The sequence below is a fragment of the Panthera tigris genome, chromosome B3, assembly GCF_018350195.1.
Source record: "Panthera tigris isolate Pti1 chromosome B3, P.tigris_Pti1_mat1.1, whole genome shotgun sequence".
NCBI lineage: Eukaryota > Metazoa > Chordata > Mammalia > Carnivora > Felidae > Panthera > Panthera tigris.
In genome coordinates, this window is record NC_056665.1 from 53,649,701 (window position 1) to 53,669,987 (window position 20,287).

Here is a 20,287-nt window from a genome sequence, read left to right on the forward strand (position 1 = left end):
CACAGGCAACCTGACTATGGTTAATTTATATGCCAAGAACCATTTTCTTTCCATACGAGATAGCTCTGAAATTGGTTATTTTAACAGCATAAATGGTAAACAAACAAAGCTGGATACTAGTTAAAGTGGTAAGGACAGATTTTAATCAGTAATATGCTATTGCAATAGGGAAAAGAGTCCAAGATAAACTGGACTCAACTTTGATTTATACAGAGGTGACTGGGCATTTTAAAGGGAGAATGAGGGGTAGAGAAGGAGGCAAGTAGGGACTTGGTAGAGTCAAGGAACTGAAAAATGACAAAAGGCAAGAAGACAGCATTGGTTCATGTGAAATCCATCTGGGTTTGTTAACTGGTATGCATTGAAGTTAGACTCCTACCCTCCCACAGAGGCTGGGAGACAGAGGCCCATCTTGGCCTTGTGGCCAAGGTCGACAAGATGGCTTGGAGGAACCTGGCAGGAGTCTGGTCAAGGAGATAGTCTTTGTCAAGAGCGCAGTTTCATGTTGACATTTCCTTCCAGTGATCATTCTAGTCAGCTTTCCTTGAAGGTCTGACCTGACTTCCTAAATAGAGGCTTGGAAAACTCTATCACGCTAGTGCTCATCTCATCTCTTGGTCCAGAGCAGGCACCCACTAAATGCCTATTGAGTGGATGTGCAAATGAGTAACACATTAACAAATCATCTATTAGGTAGGTCACTGCACTTGGTTAATCTTAATCATTTTTATAGTGATTCTCATTAGCTTCCATTTCAGATGCTGACATTTCTTAGTTTTATCCCCAAATTATTTGGGAGTCTATAGCATCCTATCTATGCACTGACTACGTTTCCAAACAATACATTTAAAATCAGACCTGTTGAATGATTTACACAGATATCAGCTTATATTTTTTAAAAATATCCATTTGTACCTGATGATTTGTGCAGGTATGTCTACAGCCACAATTTGTGACCCTTTTAAAAGAGAAAAATTAGTATTTAAAATTGATGATCTGTCATGGGCTTACTTTTATGCACACACATGTGAACCCAGGTATTGAGGATATTGTGCTGGTGTCTCTATCCGCCAGAGTGGACCTGTGGTTCCTGGCCAGAATCACAGAAGTTTGGAGAAAGTGGAGGCTGAGGAAGCCATCAGGCTGTGAGAGAGTTTCTAACTGGAAAATGTAAAATGTGGCTTAAAGGTGGTCAGGCTCCAGTAGGCTCTGGTTACAGGCACACTAATGTTCTGGCTAACAGTGTAAGTGCTGGTGTCTCATCTGAGAACATGCCCTTTGAGATGACCTCTGCTTACCACCAGATCCACTGTAACACGATCACAAGTGACACAACTGCACAATGTGATACTTCCGAAAACAGAAGTCATGCTCTTTCCCATCACTTGGGTTCAATTCTCGCTGGGAGATCAATATAGCGAAGGCAGAGATACTTAGAATTTTGCAAACATTCTTAAGTGCTAACTCATAAACAATGTTCTAAATTATTGGCAAAATTCGCAAAGACACAAGGGTATCCAGAGTTTTCCTGAGGCCATGCTCAAGTCCCTTATACATATTAAGCACTCAGAAATGGTCATCATTGGGCATAATGAGTGGGGGCAGGGATTCTGGTCATGACTCTTCTTGGTAGTCACTTGAAAGAATGAGAGTTTAAAAAATACTTCTAGTACTGTGTGGGGGGTGAGAGCGGCAACCTCTCCTGTATCTATCATTAAGGATCCCTAGATATGTTTTCCCGGGGCCTTATGGGGATTACATTGAGGGAGAATTGGGGCCCCTTGCCAGCTCCTGGTCATCGGAGGATGTCCTTTAGGGAAGGAAACTCCACTTCTTTTAAGGAGGCTGGGGTAAACTTGGATTATACTTCCTTGACATGGACTTAGTGACCATGACATTCCTGTTTCCTAGGAAAAACTCTAGTAAACATGTCTTTATTGCTGCTACTGAGGACCTATTCCTGAAACTGTCTGTAGCTAACACATGCAGAGGTTAAGGAGTTCTGTTGAGGAAGGGAGCCAGCTGAGTGTAAGAAGAAACAGCCTGTCTGAAGGAGCTCCTTGAAGTTCCCAAACCCACCTGCATCATGTCAAAGGGCCCTGGGTCCTTAAATAAACAGGCTGTTTGATAGGAGACTGGGTGTGGAGTGAAACCAGCTCAGGTTGGAGGAGTATGTGGGACTGGGGGTACTCACTGGAGATCTGGGACTTATCTGGTCCACACATCCATTTTGTTGGGTGCATGGAAGTCTTATAAAATTTGAAACTTCACAAATTTAAAAGACTGGGAGATTCACATGAATATCTGGGTTTCTGTTTTCTAAATAATCAGATCTTGGAAGTACCTAAACTGTATTCCCACATGACAATAATCAGCCAACTGAAGCTAAGTAGTACCCTCACGTTTGCCACATTCATTTGTGACCTGTTTCTCTCGTCCACATTACTCATGTGATTCCTGAAGACACTCGAGCCTACAAGCCTTGATGGAGTTAAAAAATATCTACTGACACCTTCTATATATAGAATTCTGATGCTGTTGACTTAGGCTCCTTCAAAAACTATAGTTGGCATTCTCACCTGCTGGACAACGCAATTTGTAGACAGTGGCCCAGATATGAGGGGAGAGTTGGCTTCACAGTAGAGCTGGACTGTTCATTGGTGTTCATTGGAGTTCATTGGTGTTGCATCCCCCTCACCTTTCAATTTCTTGCCTTTTTTTTTTTTTTAAACCTAGGATGCCATTATCATTATGAGTAGGACACCTATGAAAAGATGCCAATGAGGCTCTTAGGCTCAGGATTTGCATTTAGAGTAAAGTCAGGAAAGAGACAATGCCATCTCATATGTTAGCATTCATCTATTTTATTACATATTTAAAAAATAATGCACCCTCTAACAAGCTTAGTCTGCAAATACAAACAGTAGGTGCAAACTGAAAACTAATCATCTCTAAATATTTTCACGTGCAATGGCTCGGGTATAATTTTTAAAAGTCTCCCATTATTGGAATGCATAAAAAATGGCATGTTACAATCTTCAATCAAATTAAGGTTGGATTATATCAAGTGGTTGCACTAGGTCCTTTTAATTTCTTTCTGGAAATATGAGTTATCCTCCTAGGAATATTCAGAGTTTCAGAGTTTTATCATTTATGGCATTGTAAATGTCCTCAGTCATAGGCACATACATTTCTGCTTTGTCATCCAAGAAATATAAGGCATCTTTGATGACTGCAGGATTAAAGCCCTCCTCCACGAGGGTCACTTTGCGGTGTTTAAAAGTTCCAGTGATCTCAATGGTGTCCTGGAAAACATCAAACAATTCACACTGTTGCAGTGTTTTGTGGACAGATTAGGGTTCGGGCAAACGGCAGAGGGTGGGGTGTCTGGTAGCTCTGGCTCCTGAGAGAGGTTGGGGAAGCTAGTTCAATACCTCCTGTTTACAGAAGCTCCACTAGGGGGCCCTTTGTGCAGGTAGCTTTTCATTCCTCTGAGGCTTTAAGATCACCTGTGGGGAGGGAGGGGCTGTGGAGGGTGAAATGCAGAGCAGAGCAGGGGTGCCTAGGTGGCTTAGTCCGTTAAGTGTCCGACTCTTGATTTTGGCTCGGATCATCATCTCATGGTCCATGAGTTTGAGCCCCACATCTGGCTTTGCACTGCAGGCATGGAGCCTGCTTGGGATTCTCTCCCTCTACCCCTCCCCTGTAGGGCAGTCTGTTGCTTAGTGAGCTTCTGGTTTTACTAAAATATCCTGATTTAGGGTGGGGTGAGGTTAGGGATAATCTACACACAGACCACTCTATTTTCTCAGCCTGTTTGTCCACTAGGCTGAAGCTTTTTTCCTTCAATTGATAGGTGATGGATGATCTGAGCGTATTTCAATTTTCACGTCTCTCCACCATCTCATTATAAACGTCCATGCTTTATGAACATCAACAGAAATAACACACAACTTCCACAATAGCTGGTAGCCTAACATTTCTTTTCTCAAGTCTTCAGCTACAGAATCATATTGCTCAGAGTCCAAAAGTGAGAGAATGTTAGGCTAACATGGATTAATGTTTGCGAAAAAACACATCCCTCTAGTGGTGACAGTTAAACATTTGACAGCTCCAACTGGCTAATGCTTCCCAACTAAGTTTCACACCGTAGGAAGGTGTAGAGCTTCAGTGGATTTTTCCATCCTTTAAAACTGGAAACATTTTAAGTATCTGTCATACTTCATCAAACCATAGACTTTGTGAGTTATTTGCTAATACTACTGCTGAATGATCTGGTCTGTCATTTTAGGGAAAAGGGGATCAGGATTTGGCTTCTGCTAGCTCTATTTTCTGATACTTCTGCTTCCTTGTGGAGCTTCCTGGCAAGGGTAGTGACAATCTGGCCAATATGGTCACCGTGGTAGAAGGGAGTTGTTCCCTAAGACTCAGCGGTCTCCAAGAGAGAGAGAGGATAATTGAACTCAACAACAAGAAGTCTCACCTGTATTCTTAGAAACCGGGGCCTTGCATAACTGGGCAGGTAATCGACAACATGGTTAAAGAGTTTTTTTCCATCAAATTCGTGGTTTTCCTGCATTTTGACAGAGGCCATGCCAATTCGACCCTCATGACCTAGAAATAAAGAGAAAAAATTAGACGTGTTATACTATTTATGATGTTTTCCTAGTTCAAAGTGGGCTGAGAACATTGACATGGGTTTCTTTTGGATAGTCGGAATTTTTATTTCAGGTATATGTGGAAGTTATTCTAAAGTGACTATAACAACAATAACAAGAGCTATATGCTGATTAAATCTTCATTATATGCCAGACCCTATACTAAGTGTGTTTTATGGACTATTTCATTCAACCCTCACAACAACCTTCTGAAAAGGTATAAATATTATCTCCATTTTACAGATGAAAATACTAAGGCTTAAAGATACAGTACGAGACTTGTTCAAGTTCACACAGCAAACAATAGACAAAGTTGGAAACCAGACTGAGGCAATCAACAGTCATCCTTCTCAGCAGCCTAAATGAAAACACCAGAGTAGAAAACAGGCCCTACTGGTGGCCAAGGGAATTTTTTTTTTTTTTTTTTTTTTTTTTTTTTTTGGACTCCAGTGAGAAGTCCTTGTTCCACAGTCATGAACAATTGGGCTCGGGTTGTTCTTTAGGGTGTAGTGTCAGGTCTGTTGTGCATCCAGACACAAATACCACCTTTGAGATTTTGCCTTTCTGCATTTCAGAGAAGCTGGGGGTCCGGAGAGTGATGGGAGGTGCAAAGGCAAGCGGCTGTGGGCCCTCCCATTGATGAGCTATATTCCCCAAGGCTGTGTCTCCACAGAGACCAGGATCCAGCAGCTCCTTCCTGTCTGGGCAGCAAGGTAAGTGGGGAGGAGTTAAGCACAATTACTACACTGTTTTCTTGTAAAGACAGCAATAATTAGGTATTAGTACATCTTTTGCCTGATCCAGCAGACTGGGTGGGAGTTGAGATCCACTGAGATCCATTTTGCTGAACTACCTAGCTGTAATCAGAGAGGGGAAGGGGCCGCCTTGTGCCCTTTGTCACCTGGGCCCCAGCTTTTGAAACCTCTCCCATGGTGATTGTATGTTTACCTGTGGCTCCAAAGAAGGCAGGAAACAAGAGGAAACATTAAGAGAAAGGAAATGCACGCCTCTACGATTTGCCTCATATCTGAAGGAGGGAGACAGGGCACAGGACCCTCTTTCTCTAGGGGTCCCTGGTAGCTTGCTCAAAAGCAACCATCTTAGGAATCTCAAATGTCTCCAATAAGCTTCTTTTCCAATCAAGGCAGAGGCTGATGCAACAGAAATCTTCAGCACTGACTGGCTCCTTGCCTCTTGCTCTGACAGAGACAATGCCCAACTGAGAGACGAATAGGCCTATTGAGTCTCAGATCTCTGCCCCAGTTCCCAGGGGTTGGTTTGGGGCTAGTTTAGCTCCAGGGGGGAGGTTCCAGTTTACAACTGTTCTGGCCAGAGTTTCTCTAGCGCTGCACTGTCCAGTATGGTAGCCACTGGTTTCATTTGGCTATCAAAATTAATTCTAAAAACACAAACTAGGGGCGCCTGGGTGGCTCAGTCGGTTAAGCGTCCGACTTCAGCTCAGGTCACGATCTCGCGGTCCGTGAGTTCGAGCCCTGCGTCGGGCTCTGGGCTGATGGCTCAGAACCTGGAGCCTGCTTCCGATTCTGTGTCTCCCTCTCTCTCTGCCCCTCCCCCGTTCATGCTCTTTCTCTGTCTCAAAAATAAACGTTAAAAAAAATTATAAAAACACAAACTAAAAAAAAGTTCAATTCCTCAGTTGTACTAGCCACAATTTCAAGTCCTTAATAGCCATGTAGTGGTTATTGGCTACCATAGTGGAGAGTGCACATATAGAACATTTGCATCACTGCAGAAAGTTCTGTTGAGAACCAAAAGTTCTAGAGAGTAGTTGGGAAGTTCTGGTGTGACATCTAATAACAGTCAACTGGGCTTACACTTTGGTGTACCTTCCTGGTCCAAAGCTGAGATCTGTGAAGGCCTTGCTGAGCCCTTTGATACTGAAATTCACCCTGGTAGATTGCCTTCTAGATAGACCTGCCACATTTCTGGGCTGCAGCAAGGCTGGCTGTGTGCCTGTCAGGCCAGCCAGCGGCTGGCATGGCATTGAGAATCACAGAATCTAAAAGCTGAGAGACACTTCTCAGTTTATCTTTAATCTTTTTTTTTTTCCATCTTATTTGAGAGAGAGAGAGAGAGAGAGCGAGCAAGCAGGGGAGGGGCAGAGGGAGAGAGAGAGAGACTCTCAAGCAGGCTCCATGCTCAGTGCAGACCCTGACTCGGGGCTCCATCCCAGGACCCTGAGATCATGAGCTGAGCCAAAATCCAGAGTTGGATGCTCAACTGACTGAGCCACCAAGGTGCCCCTATCTCTAATATTTCAATGCAGCAAGAATTCTCACAGGATCTTGAGTGGACATCCAGCCTCTCTATACGCCCCAGCTGGTGGGCCATTCCCCACCTCAGGAGATAGACTTTTGTGTTGTTAATCTCTCTGGTTATAGGAGACATCTCAGGCTAAAATTTGCTCCCTGGTCATTTCAATCCCTTGGCTCTCGTTCTGCTCGCTGTGGGTATGGCAAGCACACCTGCTCCTTGTTCTACTTTGACTGCCTTCCAACCATGTGAAAACCATTAATCTCCTCTTCTTTTTGTTCTAGATCGGTGACTCCCAAACTTTACTGGTTGTTAGAGTCACCTGGGGACTAAAACAAGACATGAAGTGTCTGAGTCCCAAACCCCAGAGGTTCTGATCCATTAGATCTAGGCTTTAAACACTCTCCCAGACTGAATCACTGTACTCTAGACCTGAGACTAAAATTGCACTGCAGGTTAATTAATTTGAATTTCAATAACTTAAAAAAAATGAAAGTTTCCCAGATGATTCTGATGATTGGTCAGACGAGGCTTCAGTGCTTCTCAAAATTTAGTATCTTTTAAAAATTTGTGGTAACACACACATAGCATAAAATTCATCATCTTAACCATTTTAAAGTGCCCAATTCAGTGGTATTTGATACATTCACAATGTTGTGTAACTATCACCAGTATCTAGTTCTAGAACATTTTCATCACCCCCAAGTCAAACTTCATTGCTTTTAAGAATCACTGGAGGTCTTGTTAAAACACAGGTCCCTGGGCCCCACCCCAGAGATTCTGATTCAGTAAGGGTTGGGGTTGGCCTGAGAAATCATGTTGTTTCACAAGCTCCCCAGTGGTGCTGGGCCAGGGGCCCCACTCTGAAGAGCAGTGGACTCGATCCTTCCAATCCATTCCCCCAGATTCTCTCACCTTCTCATACACATTCTTTTGTGTTGCTACCTAAATCCAGCATTTAGAGGTGCACACAACACGCCAGGTGGGGTCTGTGAGAGCCCAGCGCAGCGTGATTACTGACAACCTTGCCATGGGCTTTCGTGTTAATTCAGCCCACGTTCCAACATGAGCAGCGTGCACTCAGGTCACGCTCACAGCTTAGGAAAGAGAGACTCTTGGATTTCTATTTTGAATATAGGTGAGAATCCCAAATACTGAGTTCTGGGGGAATACTAATATCCCTAGCACCTTAGAGTTGGACAGTGATTTGGAAGTTTTAATCCTCTCTCATCTATATAATTAAAACGATTTCTTCCAATGACAGACTTCAGTATACGTCTGGTAGGTGTATGTTTAGTGTTTACATAATTGAAGCGAATGAGTTCTCTTAACAATCTCAACGTCAGGGCTGATATTACCCCTAATTTTAGTGATTTGCCTGAAGTCAAACAGCCCCAGGTACTGGAGCCAAGGACCTGAAGTCAGACCTCAGCTCTCCCCACTCTGCTGGCAGAGGCAGATCTGCAGATGAAGGCTTGGTGACACCACTCTGTGTGATGATTCTGAAACTCACTGGGGTGAGCTGGGGTCAAGGATCTGTTTTAAAAGAAGTCTGGACAAAGGCAGCTCCTTTTCAGTTTTTTCTCCTAGCAAATATACTTGCTGTTACTTGTGATACTCGGCTCCGAGGCCAAGATACCATTTCCCAGCTATCAAGCCTGACACGTCTTTTCTCGAGGCATGCCAAATGTAGCATGGGACCCTGCATCTTGCAGAGATCTGGCTTGCCTGAGAGCCCAAGAACAGCTGGGGAGCTGAGCCACAGAGGAAGGCCAAGTTCAGATGTGCTGAGTTGGCTGATTTATAATGGAATATAAACCAGACATCAGCCCCTTACTCCCAGGTGGCTGAAAGAGACTGGTTCTCCAGCAGGGAGGCAAAAGTGATGACAAACTTTGCCATGGGGTTAAAATGATGTTCAGTTACTGTATAGGTTTACTCAGAGACTTATGTGTACCTGGCACAGACACTCCATAAACGTTTACTTCCTGGACAAAATCAACCAGTCCTACGATATCAGCGACTTCAGTGGTGGCCACATTTTCCCCTTTCCAACTGGAAGAAAAGGTAAGGTTAGCAGAGGTTACTGGTGGTCCCTGGCCCACGGTTCCATGGCAGAGCACGCATCTCTTCTAGGCCCTGCAAGGTGTCTGCATTTGTTTTCCCATCTCTGCTCTCAAATCCCCTGGAACTTAGTCACAGGAGAGGCATTCTGCTTGAGAAACAAAAGACAAAGGCATAGACAAAGGCATTTAAATAATAAAATGTGGAATTCCAATCTCACCACATGAAACACGATACAAAGAATGTGCTAATGTTGAAATACAGGTTTGGCCTAAGAAAGGTACTGGAAATCAAGAACAAATCTCAATAACTTTTTGTTGTGTTTAGGTCTCCCACTTTTCTCACTCACTAACTTTGGTTGGTTTCATACCTGTATTTCAGGGTCTCATGGCAATGAGAAAGCTTTGAGTAGCAAATAAAATACGATGCTTTATTTACAGGGAGATTATAACGTTAGTGCCCAACCTACACTCATCTACTTAATAAGGCTTTAAAATTTGTCTACATTTAAAAATTCTTTAGATCTCCTGGAAGTATCTTTTTAGTAACATGAAGGTTGCATAAAATCATGGTATGGATCCTGAGTCATGGAATACTCCAAAGACGGAAGGAACACTCTGGATCATTGGGACCTTCATTTCATGGGTGAAAAAGGTTACCAGCCTTGACAGCACAGCTGGCCAGGAGTAGGGGTGAGCCTAGGAGCTCAGGTCTCCTCATTTGTATTCTTGCTCTGCCTACTACAGCCAGACAACTTCCATCCCTTACGCATGCATTCATGCAAAAGTATTTATGTGTGTCAAGCACTGTGCTAGGTGCTGGGGAGTGAACCAGCAGACACAAGGCCTGGCCTCAGGGAGCTTGCACAGGAGGGAAGTTGATTAAACCAAAGTGTCATGAGAGGACCATGAGAGAAGCTGGAGGACCATGCTGTTGTTGGGAATTAGTTTCATGGTCTTATTATAATGACTTTCAAATTTCATGGTGCTGACTTGGGTTTCTGTGGGAATGGTTAGGGATGGAGAGTGGGAGGGAGGTGAATAGTGGATTTCAGAACCCCTCACTTCCTCTTCAGCTAGATCAGCTCCGTATTAGCTTGCATTTGATTTTATCTGAAGAAAAGCCCCACGACTGGAAATAGTGTGAAACCCTGGGCTCTCCTAGGGGTGACTGGTAACAACTGAGGATAAATGAGAGAAACTGGATACACTGTTAGTTAGGCTCCAAAAATCAGGCACAGGTTTTCTGCCTATTTCTCAACTGGTATTGCTCAACCAACTTATCTGTGCGTTGCAGGAGTGACACTTGTAGGAAGAGTGACACTTCCTGTGGTTTGCTCCTTACTTTCTGGGAATATAGAAGTTTGGATGGACATGCCAAAGAGATAGAGGGAAATGGGGCACTGCAGCCAAAGTGGAATGCAGTTCCAATTTAGGAGTAAGCCAAATTGTGCATGTGTTTGTTTTTGACTCAGTAACTCAAAGAAACCAACCGGAAAGTATCTCCAACTCTGTCATGAAAGTAGATGAAATTTTCATGGTCAATCACTAAGAGATCTCCACTATTGAAATAGAGGTCTCCTTTCTTAAAGACATCTCTCAGTTTTTTCTTCTCTGTCTGAGTACTTCCTCCAGCGTAGCCACTAAAGGGTGTGAGTTGTGTGATTCTGCAAATAAGGAGTCCAACTTCACCTAAGACAGAAGAAAGAAAATTGTTATTTTATGTGATAGCAGTAGGCACATTTTATTACTAACATTCTCATAAAACTGTTGCCATACACTCAAAAATGGACATCTTAAAACATGGCCCCTAAATCGACAAATATCATTTTTTAACCTTACAGAGGCTAGTACTAAACCTGTCTTCAACAATGAAAAAATTAAAGACTTTCTTTGTAATTAAAATACACTCAGAAAAATGTAATGCAATGTTATTCAAGTTGCATTTTCAGTTACCCCTCTCCCCTCCTCCTTTTTTTAAAGTAGGCTCAACACTCAGTGTGGAATTCATGACATTGAGATCAAGACCTCACCTGAGATCAAGAGTCGACTGAGCCTCCCAGGTACCCCTTCAGTTACCTTTATTATAAATCATTTAAAAAGCTGATAAAACATTGATTTCATTTTCTATGTATGGTAGCAACATTTACATGCTTATCATTTCAATAATTTGCATATATTAGTAGGAATCAGTTTCTGAACTTACAAATGGAAGATACTCTCTCCTTTACCTCAATCTTTAATTTTCCACAACCTAAGACAACTCACAAGTGAGATATCCCCATCATTCCATCTTAATTTTATAGCATTTCCAAGACATAAACTTATAAAATTCTCTTTCAATCTGTTGTGATTGACTATATGCATAGATTTTCCAAATACTAGATCTTGAACTTTCATATATATTTTTTAGTAAAGTTGATATTAAATTCTCTGAAAAGCAACTGTGTTCAAAATAATTTTTATCCCACTTTACAGAAAATATGTTTATCCCTCATCTAAGCCTAAGTCCTGCCAATGGACATTGTTCCAGTTATTAAATTAGTCCTGGGCTGAAATTAGCATATAAGGTTTTTTTCCAAACTACTCCCAGATTTTAAAATTTGTGATAGGGGTGCCTGGGTGGCTCAGTTGGTTACGTGTCTGACTCTTTATTTCAGCTCAGGTCATGATCCCAGGCTCGTGGGATCGAGCCCCGTGTCATAGGATTGAGCCCTGCGTTGGGGCAGAGCCTGTTTGGGATTCTCTCTCTCCCTCTCTCTCTGCCCCTCCCTTGCTTGCACTCCTCCCCCTCCCAAATAAATAAACTTAAAAAAAAGATAAAAAAATGAACAGGGGGTTTTGAAACAGGTAGGGTATGTCTGAATTCAGATATATGGTAGAGTGGGAGCGACAGAGGTCATGAGAATTTTCAGTTAGCAACTTTGCATTTTTCACTCCTGGAGAGAAATGTTAAAAAATGCCCAGCTTTGGAGCAAAATAACACAATGATAAGAAGTGGTGAATGCTAAAGAACAAAAACCAAAGAAACCAAAAACCGAACTAACCAAACAAAACTGTTGCCATACAATCCATTGGCAACAAGCTAGCTGAAGGAAGTGTCAATATCCATGCACGTGCATGTGTATGTCCATATACATCCTATACATACATATAGACCATACACACAAAGTACAGTATCCCATGTGGCCACACACTTGTAATTCTAAAAATGCTAGTATTTTATGGAATAATGATTTACACACATACTTGGACAAATGCACAGTAGTCTAAGCTTGAAGGTAGACCTTGTAAAGCTAACTATAGCTTTGCAACCATGATTACATATCCCTTTCCTCAAAACACTTACCTCATAATTAAGAAGTTAAGCTAGGTTTCAAAGTATAATTATGTTACATGTAGTGGTAAATTAGTATCTTTTGGAATTTCTGTAACTATTTCTGAGGGTACTTAAAATAAACCTCTTTTATCCCCCCACTCTAAAATTTTTTTTACCATATATTCATTTTAGCAATGATATGCTAGTTCTTAACAGTTACTTGATCAAGTTAAGAAAGGGCACAGGTTAGATGAGCAAAAATCTACTGTACCTTTGGGAACTCGGATGCAATATCCATTTCCATCTCGGACAGGTTCATCTTTCTCCACATCATATTTAATCAGCTCATAAGTTATGACTTTCTAGCAAAATTAACACATATCATTTTAAATACAAATTCCTTCACAATTTTTCCTTTTTATTGTGGTACAGCATATGTGAAGTACAAAAAGTACATTATCTTTAGTGTCCAGCTTGATAAAATTACATATGGACACATCCATGTAACTACCACCCAGACCAAGAAATAAAACATTTCCAGTACTGTAAAAACTTTCCCTTTGCCCCCTTTCTTTCAAGGTAAACACTATTCTGACTTACCACCGTCAATTAGTCTTAAAAAAAATTTTTTTTAATGTGTACTTATTTTGAGAGAAAGAGAGATAGAGAGTGAGTAGGGGAGGGGTAGAGAGCTGTCAACATAGAGCCAGATATGGGGCTTGAACTCATGAACTGCGAGATCATGACCTGAGCCAAAGTCAGATGCTTAACTGACTGAGCCATCCAGGTGCCCCACCATCAATTAGTCTTACACTTGAAATAAATGAAATAAGAAATGAAATATATGCCTTTGTGCTGCTGCTTTCACTGAATATAATATCTGTTACTCATCTAGCCATGTTAATGTTTTTTTTCAGTGGTTTATTTTTTATTGCCATGGAATTTTCCTTGCAGGAATATGCCATAATTGATCTATCCTTCTGTTAACTGGCATCTGGACTGTTTCTAGTTTTAGACTATTAAAAATGATGCTGTTATGAACACTCTCAATACATGTGTTTTGGTGAACATATCACAATGGATTTTAAAAATCCTATATGCCGCTGTTAGATGATTCATGTTTCCATCTGTTCTCCAATATATTTAAGGTTCAATGGTATAATTATTTCATGCCTATGGCTATAAAATTATTAAAACTCTATTATATTTTACATATACATATTTTACATATTTCAATGGCATAAGAATTTAAATGTATGTAGTGCAGTAAGAGTAATCAGTATATTATTTTCTCAACTCTACTAATACTCTCTACTATTACTTTCCCTACTAAATATGACAGGATTTAGAAGTAATGATTAGCCATGATTATTGTGTCCATTTCAAATTTTATATTTAATAGTAGCAAATAACCATTACAAGGCAAGTAGCATTCATAGTCAACAAATGGAGGGCTTGTTTATTTGCAAGAGTATAAAAAATTTGGGGCTGGTAACCAATGTTTCTTTCCACATCAGTTGCAGGGGCATCTTCTTCCCTTTCTGCTTCAGTTAAAAAATAACTCCTTGTTTTTTGTTTTGTTTTGTTTTGCTTTTATTTTTTGAGAGAGAGAGAGAGAGTGCAAGCCAGGGAGAAGGGCAGAGGGAGAGGCAGAGACACACACACACACACACACACACACACACACACACACAGAGAGAGAGAGAGAGAGAGAGAGAGAGAGAGAGAGAGAATCTTAAGCAGGCTCCATCCTCATCACAGAGCCTGAGGTGGGGCTCAATCCCATGACCCTGGGATCATAACCTGAGCCAAAATCAAGAGCTGGGTGGGTGCTCAATCAACTGAGACACCCAGGCACCCCTCTTCTTGTTTTAAGTAGAAAAACTGACAATAAAACATGGCAGTCCATGGATGAGGAGCAAAGAAATATATATATATATATATATATATATATATATATATATATATATATATTTTTTTTTTTTTTTTTTTTTTTTTTTTTTTTTTTGGGAAGAACTATTAATACGTAGCACTGACTTCTAAGGTCCTTAGGTTTGGTTTAAAACAAAAGTTTCCTTGAAACTATCTTCTTGAGGGTCATTAGTAACAACATAGATACCTTGCACCATGTCTCAACTCAACTTTCTGCCCTTTCTTGTTCTGAACTACATTAGACTTGGGTCTCCAGCGTCTGGGCTTGGTACAAGTAGAACTGAATCTAACTAGAAAAGACTGACTTTATCAGCAGTGGTTCCAGTGGGGAGTAGAAATTGATTCTTAGTCTGTAGCAGCACTGCCCAGTAGAGTTTCTGTGATGATGGAAATGTTCTACATCTGTACTGCTCAACATGGTAGTCACTAAACACAGGTGGCTACTGAGCACTTGAAACATGGCTAGTGTGTGTGAAGAACTGAATTGAAAATTCCATTTACATAATTTAAATTTAAATGGCCACACATAGCTAGTGGCTGCCACACTGTATGGTACAGATGTGGAGGACAGTGGAGGGACCTGCGTGGCACAGGTGTGGCTGTCAATGTCAGAGAGGTTCCCCAGGCTTGAGAATGCCTCGTGATAAGGCCTGGATGTGAGGAACAGGATGGTAATATCACTACAGCTAACAATTATTCAAGGCTTTATATGACAGGCCTTGGGCTATGTCCTCTAAGAATTTTTTTCAGGAGTTATTTAATTTAATTCTTTCAATAACCTTTTCCCCTTATGCTAAATACTGAGTTTGGGCCAGGCACTAGGCCCTACATTTTCTCTTTTTTATTTCTATTTTCCAAACAATGAAATTGAGGCCTAAGGAACATAAATGACTCGCCCAAGGTCACTCAGGATGCAAGGTGCTGAAATTTTATCTCTTGGGGCAGCTTTCTCATGCACATGTATTGCTATCCTTTGTACTCTGCCCATCAGTCCCTGGGGACACATTGCCTGGGAGCTGTGGTGTATCTGTTCACGGCCAGCTGGGCAGGAAGGGCCGCCAGAGGTGTAATGACAACGGCGATGGCTCACGCATGTGGAGGCTCAGCATCTGCTGAATGTTGCTGGAATTCTGAAAAAAAAGGGGGTCACCTGGAAGACTTCTCAAAAGCAAAAAAAAAAAAAAAAAAAAAAAAAAAGCAAAGAGACTGTCTAGAGACCCTAGGCCAGAAGTGACTGTGAGGGAAGAGAGACTGCCATGTAGCTGGCTTACGCATAAGAGATAACCGGTGGAGTTTGCAGGCAAATACAAATGTTCATAAGATCCTAGAACTGGAGTGCATTCCAGTTCTCTCGAAGGTCTACATAGCAGTTCCTCAGCCCTGGCTTTTGGAAAACACTGATGCCTGGGTCCTGCCTCAGAACTACTAAATCCAAAGCTCAGAGGGTGACACCCTGCACCTGCATACATGAAAAACTCCCCAGGTAACTGTGATTTCACAGTGTGTGGTAAACTTATGGAACTGGCAACCTTCTGGAGTTTGGTCACATACGTGTATAAATGGCATCAGGAAGACTTCACATAAGTTGCAGATAGCAAAGTGTAATAGGTTGTTATTAAGAGACATTAAGATTTTTAGGGGCGCCTGGGTGGCTCAGTCAGCTAAGTGTCCAGTTCTTGACTTCGGCTCAGGTCACTATCTCCCAGCTCATGAGTTTGAGCCCCACATCAGGCTCTGCGCTCACAGCATGCAAATCCTGCTTGAGATTCTCTCTCTCCCTCTCTCTTTGTCCCTCCCCCACTCATGTGCCCTGTTTCTCTCTCTCTCACAATGAAAGGATAAACTGAAAAAAATTTTTGAAAATAAAAAGAGAAATTAAGATTTTAAAATTAAAGGGTCCTGTCACTTTGTGCTCACTGTCATAGAGAATGAGCAAATCCTCTCTCTTGGTTACATGGATTGGCCATGGCTCTGATGTAGTAAGAAATAACGTCATCATGACATCTCTTAAGATGTGTCTGCATTGGGGCACCTAGGTGGCTCAGTCAGTTAAGTGTCCAGCTCTTGGTTTCAGCTCATGTCATGATCTCATGATTTCGTGAGCTTAAGTGCTTTGTTGGGCTCTGTGCTGGCAGGGCTGAGCCTGCTTGGGATTCTCTCTCTCCCTCTCTCTCTGCCCCTCCCCACTCATGCTGTCTCTGTCTCTCTCAAAATAAATAAGTAAACTTAAAAAAAAAGTCTCTGCATTCTGAAAACTGGCTACATATAGTCTCATATTTCAGTGTACTTACTTTCTGTAGGTAGTTTACTCTCCCAACAGCACCAATTTTTCTCGTATAATTCATAAAGCCAATATTGCCTTCAGTGGAAGCGTAGAACTCATAAATGCTAATGTCCCCAAATCTCCTGATGAATTCCCTCCACACATCTCCTCGCAAGCCATTTCCCATTGCCATTCTCACTTTATGGACACGATCATTTGGTTTCTGTGGTAGGAGGAGGAGAGACCAAATTGAAACCTCTCTGAAGCCCGTACTTATACACTAGTGATTGCCTTCATGTTTCTACATATTCATGTTGGTTAGGAATTCACCTTTGTGCACATCTTTTCTGTTACTCACACACATAACACCTCCTCCCCGCCAACACATGCAGTTTAAGCCGCCGGCTGGAACTCTGACTTAATAACCAGAAGAATTGGCTTTTTTCATTTTGATTTTTAAGAGGCAAGGTGAGATAATTTGATAGAACTAAGTAATGTCAACATTTAATTCACATCCAATCTGAAGCTAGAACAGTGTGCTGACTGTTTTCTTGATGGGGCTGGTGAATCTCAGTGAACTGTCAGAAAGGAGGAAAGATCTATCGAAGACTGACAATCTGAAGCAACAATGTTCATGTGGTGAGGAAGAAGAAAACCGGGAACACAGTGCAAGGAGAGAGGAATGGTTTTCCACAGAGTCATTACTGTGGGGGCCTCAGGGGGCTGGAGAGAAGACTCTCGATCATGTCCTCATTTCACAGATAGACCCAGAGGCAGGTATACAATGAAACTGTCCCAGTGGGATTGGGAAAGGGAAGAGAGAGAGGAAGCTGGCTCCCAGTTGCCTCAGGTGGCCTGGCAGGAATGTGCTTTGCTATAAACACAAATCACAAAGGAAAAGTTGTTTTGAGTGTAAGGAACTGAAAGGACAGCTTGTGTCCCCAAGAGGTGGAGTTAGGACCAGGCTGGTTTCCATGCAACCGCAATCATTTATGAGGCCCCTAAAAATATGTCCAAACAAGCCCAGAGTAACTTAAATGATGTTTTATATTAATAAGGCAATTTATGTCCTCTAGGAGATCAGAGTCTGGTGGTAGAGAAAGGTAAATAAGTATAATTTTAACTCGAAAATTCTGTCACTCTATGACCTTTAACAGAAAACAGAATGGAATGGGTAAGAGTGCTTGGTAACGAGGCTTCCCCTCTCATATCAAGTATTAATTTCTTTGATCGGATTGCAATTTGCTTACAAGAGCAAATGTTCTGAAGAGCATTTCCTACATTATTTCCTAATTTGTGAAATCATTGTGAAGTTAGTTTGGAGTAAGAGTTCCTCTTTGAAAAAGAACTGTTGGAATAGAGAGGCTGGTCGTTCTCTGATAAGGGGGAGGGCCTTGGATGCAGCAGTTAAAAACCAAACCAAAACAAACCTTGGATTGATTTTCATGTGAGAGGAGGCAGTAGGTCAGGAGGGAAGTATAGATGGATTTCATTTCTGAGTAGCTCCATGGTCAAAAGGCCTGACCTCCTTCAGAAGTCCTAACCAGAGAGGTGGACAGATCCTGGTCACTGGTAAAAACTGGGCCCTTGTGTGGCCTTTCTGAGGAGGAAATGTGTAGGGACCAGGGGTCTCATGCTAGTAGTAGTTCCTAACCAGGGTGTTCAGGAGAGTTACCTGAGAAGCCTTCTGAACCTGCATGAACCTTAGACATTATGACTGAGTGGGAACCTATTGTCTTCATCAGCTCCCTAGGTCACTAAATCTATAGATCTTTCTCAATTTATGATGACACTACATCCCAATTAAGTCCCATCCATTAAAATATTATAAGTCAAAAATGCACTTAATTCACCTAACCTACCGAACATTATAGCTTAACCTAACATACCTTAAATGTGTTGGGAACACGTACATCAGCCTATAGAGCTGGGCAAAATTGTCTAACACAAAGCCTGTTTTATAATATGGTGTTGACTATCTCACATAATTGATTGGATACTGTGAGAAACAGAATGGTTGTGTGGGTATCAGTTGTTCACCCTCGTGATCGTGTGGCTGCCTGGGGCTGAGGCTCACTGCGGCTGCCCAGTGCCACCAGAGAGTATCGTACCATATATTGCTAGATGGGAAAAGATCAAAATTCAAAACTCAACGTATGGCTTCTACGGAGTGCAGATCACTTTCACACCATTGTAAAGCCAAAAAATCATAGGTCAAACCATTATAAGTTGGGGACCATCTGTATTTCCTTCTATAACCACCAAGTACCTCTAAGCAGGGAGACCCTACGTCTAGTTTGTCAGGGCCAGTCCTGCTTATGCTGTTGTCCTGATGTGCTTATCAATGACATGCTTTCACTCTCAAGTGTTCCCATCTGGATGGTGAATCGCAGGGGCACTCTTCCAGAAGGCACTATTCCCAGTAAGAATTATCAGCTTTTCAGAGACCACCCTCACCCCCCCACAGTGCTATCCCTCATTCCCCCTCTGGGAAGAAAACATCATAAAATATTTGAAGAATACTGACTTTGGCTTAAAAATAACCTCCAGACCTGGGGCTTACCTGCTCCCAGGCCTGTGTGAGAAGCTCCAAACTAGCATTCCAATGTGTAAACCCAAGACCTTACTAATCCATATGCAGCCCGTAATCACCCTCCTAGTTCCGTTCTTTTCCTAATGGGGGGTGAACATCTGTCTCCCCCGCTTGGACTGTTAACTCCTCTGAGGCCAAATACATCTCTATATCACCTGCACTGTGTTTTTCCTACAGTGCAATAAAAGAAGGAATAACCTCCACCAGGAAGCCCTCAAGTTCCCTGTCTGACAGTTAATGGCTGGGACATCAGGACACCGGCAGGGCCTGGGGCACAGGGGAGCTGCAGGTGCCTGTGGTGCATGGGAAGCAGGCCAGCTTCACAGGTGCACCTGTCACCTGCTGGTGGCAGTTAGCTGGGTTCAGAGTCACAATACCAACAGCTCAGTTTTCATCATGACCTGAAGGATCGTATTACACCAGCAGGGGATTAAGTCTCTAAGCTGGAAGTGTTTGTGCACACGAAATGAAGGGCCCTGGAGCCTTCTGAGATGTCTGGTTCTCATCTAAGTTTTGCTCATCACTGGTTGAGGGTACCGGGTGTGACTCAAGTCTTCCCTTCCCACAGGAGAAGCAGTGTTTCCTTATCACCAAAGTCACTCCTCAAAGGAGCCGTATTTTAGGTCAAGGGTCACTGGCTCATTTTTCTTTAACAAGGATCAAACCTTCGATTCCACATCAGAGGTGAGGGGTCACATGCAAACACACCCTGGGGAGTTAAATCTACACCAGGATTTAATGACCGAAAGGTGAAAGGTCAGGGTGCCCAGAGAGGAATGGAAAGCACCAGGTAAATAGAGTAAACAGAAAACATTTATGGAGGGCTTTACTACTACGTGCCAGGTATTTGACCTTTATTTTCTTACTCATGTTTCTACAGAATCATACCGGAATGTGATAGGTAATAACAGTATTTGCCTCAATTATAATCGAGGAAGCAGAGCCTCAAAATGATTAAAATAATTTGCCGGAGATCACACAGGTAACAACACAGTTGCTCCAAGATTCAAATCCAAATCTATGTGACTTAGAGAGAAGTCTTTCCTTTCCTTAAAAAAAAAAAGGGGGGGGGGCACACACGTGGTTTAACGTTCAACATACTGAAAGGCTTTTAAATGGAGAATGTCACCACGCTGCTTACCTGCCTCCATCCTTTGCATCTATTTTACCATCTGGACGCAGACA

The 20,287-nt window shown here is 42.2% G+C and overlaps 1 protein-coding gene across 1 annotated transcript in view; it reads right to left on the reverse strand.

The window, feature by feature from the left end:
* Positions 1-2,844: 2,844 nt before the first annotated feature.
* SLC27A2 (solute carrier family 27 member 2) overlaps positions 2,845-20,287 on the reverse strand; it is a 43,924-nt gene continuing 26,481 nt past the window's right edge. Inside the window, exons 5-10 of the mRNA XM_007081833.3 lie at positions 16,538-16,732; positions 12,586-12,676; positions 10,489-10,687; positions 8,890-8,987; positions 4,484-4,614; positions 2,845-3,305 (exon numbers count right to left, since the gene is read on the reverse strand). Of these exons, the coding sequence (XP_007081895.3) occupies positions 3,129-3,305; positions 4,484-4,614; positions 8,890-8,987; positions 10,489-10,687; positions 12,586-12,676; positions 16,538-16,732 (891 nt within the window). The 3' untranslated portion in view covers positions 2,845-3,128. The remainder of the gene's footprint in view (positions 3,306-4,483; positions 4,615-8,889; positions 8,988-10,488; positions 10,688-12,585; positions 12,677-16,537; positions 16,733-20,287) is intronic.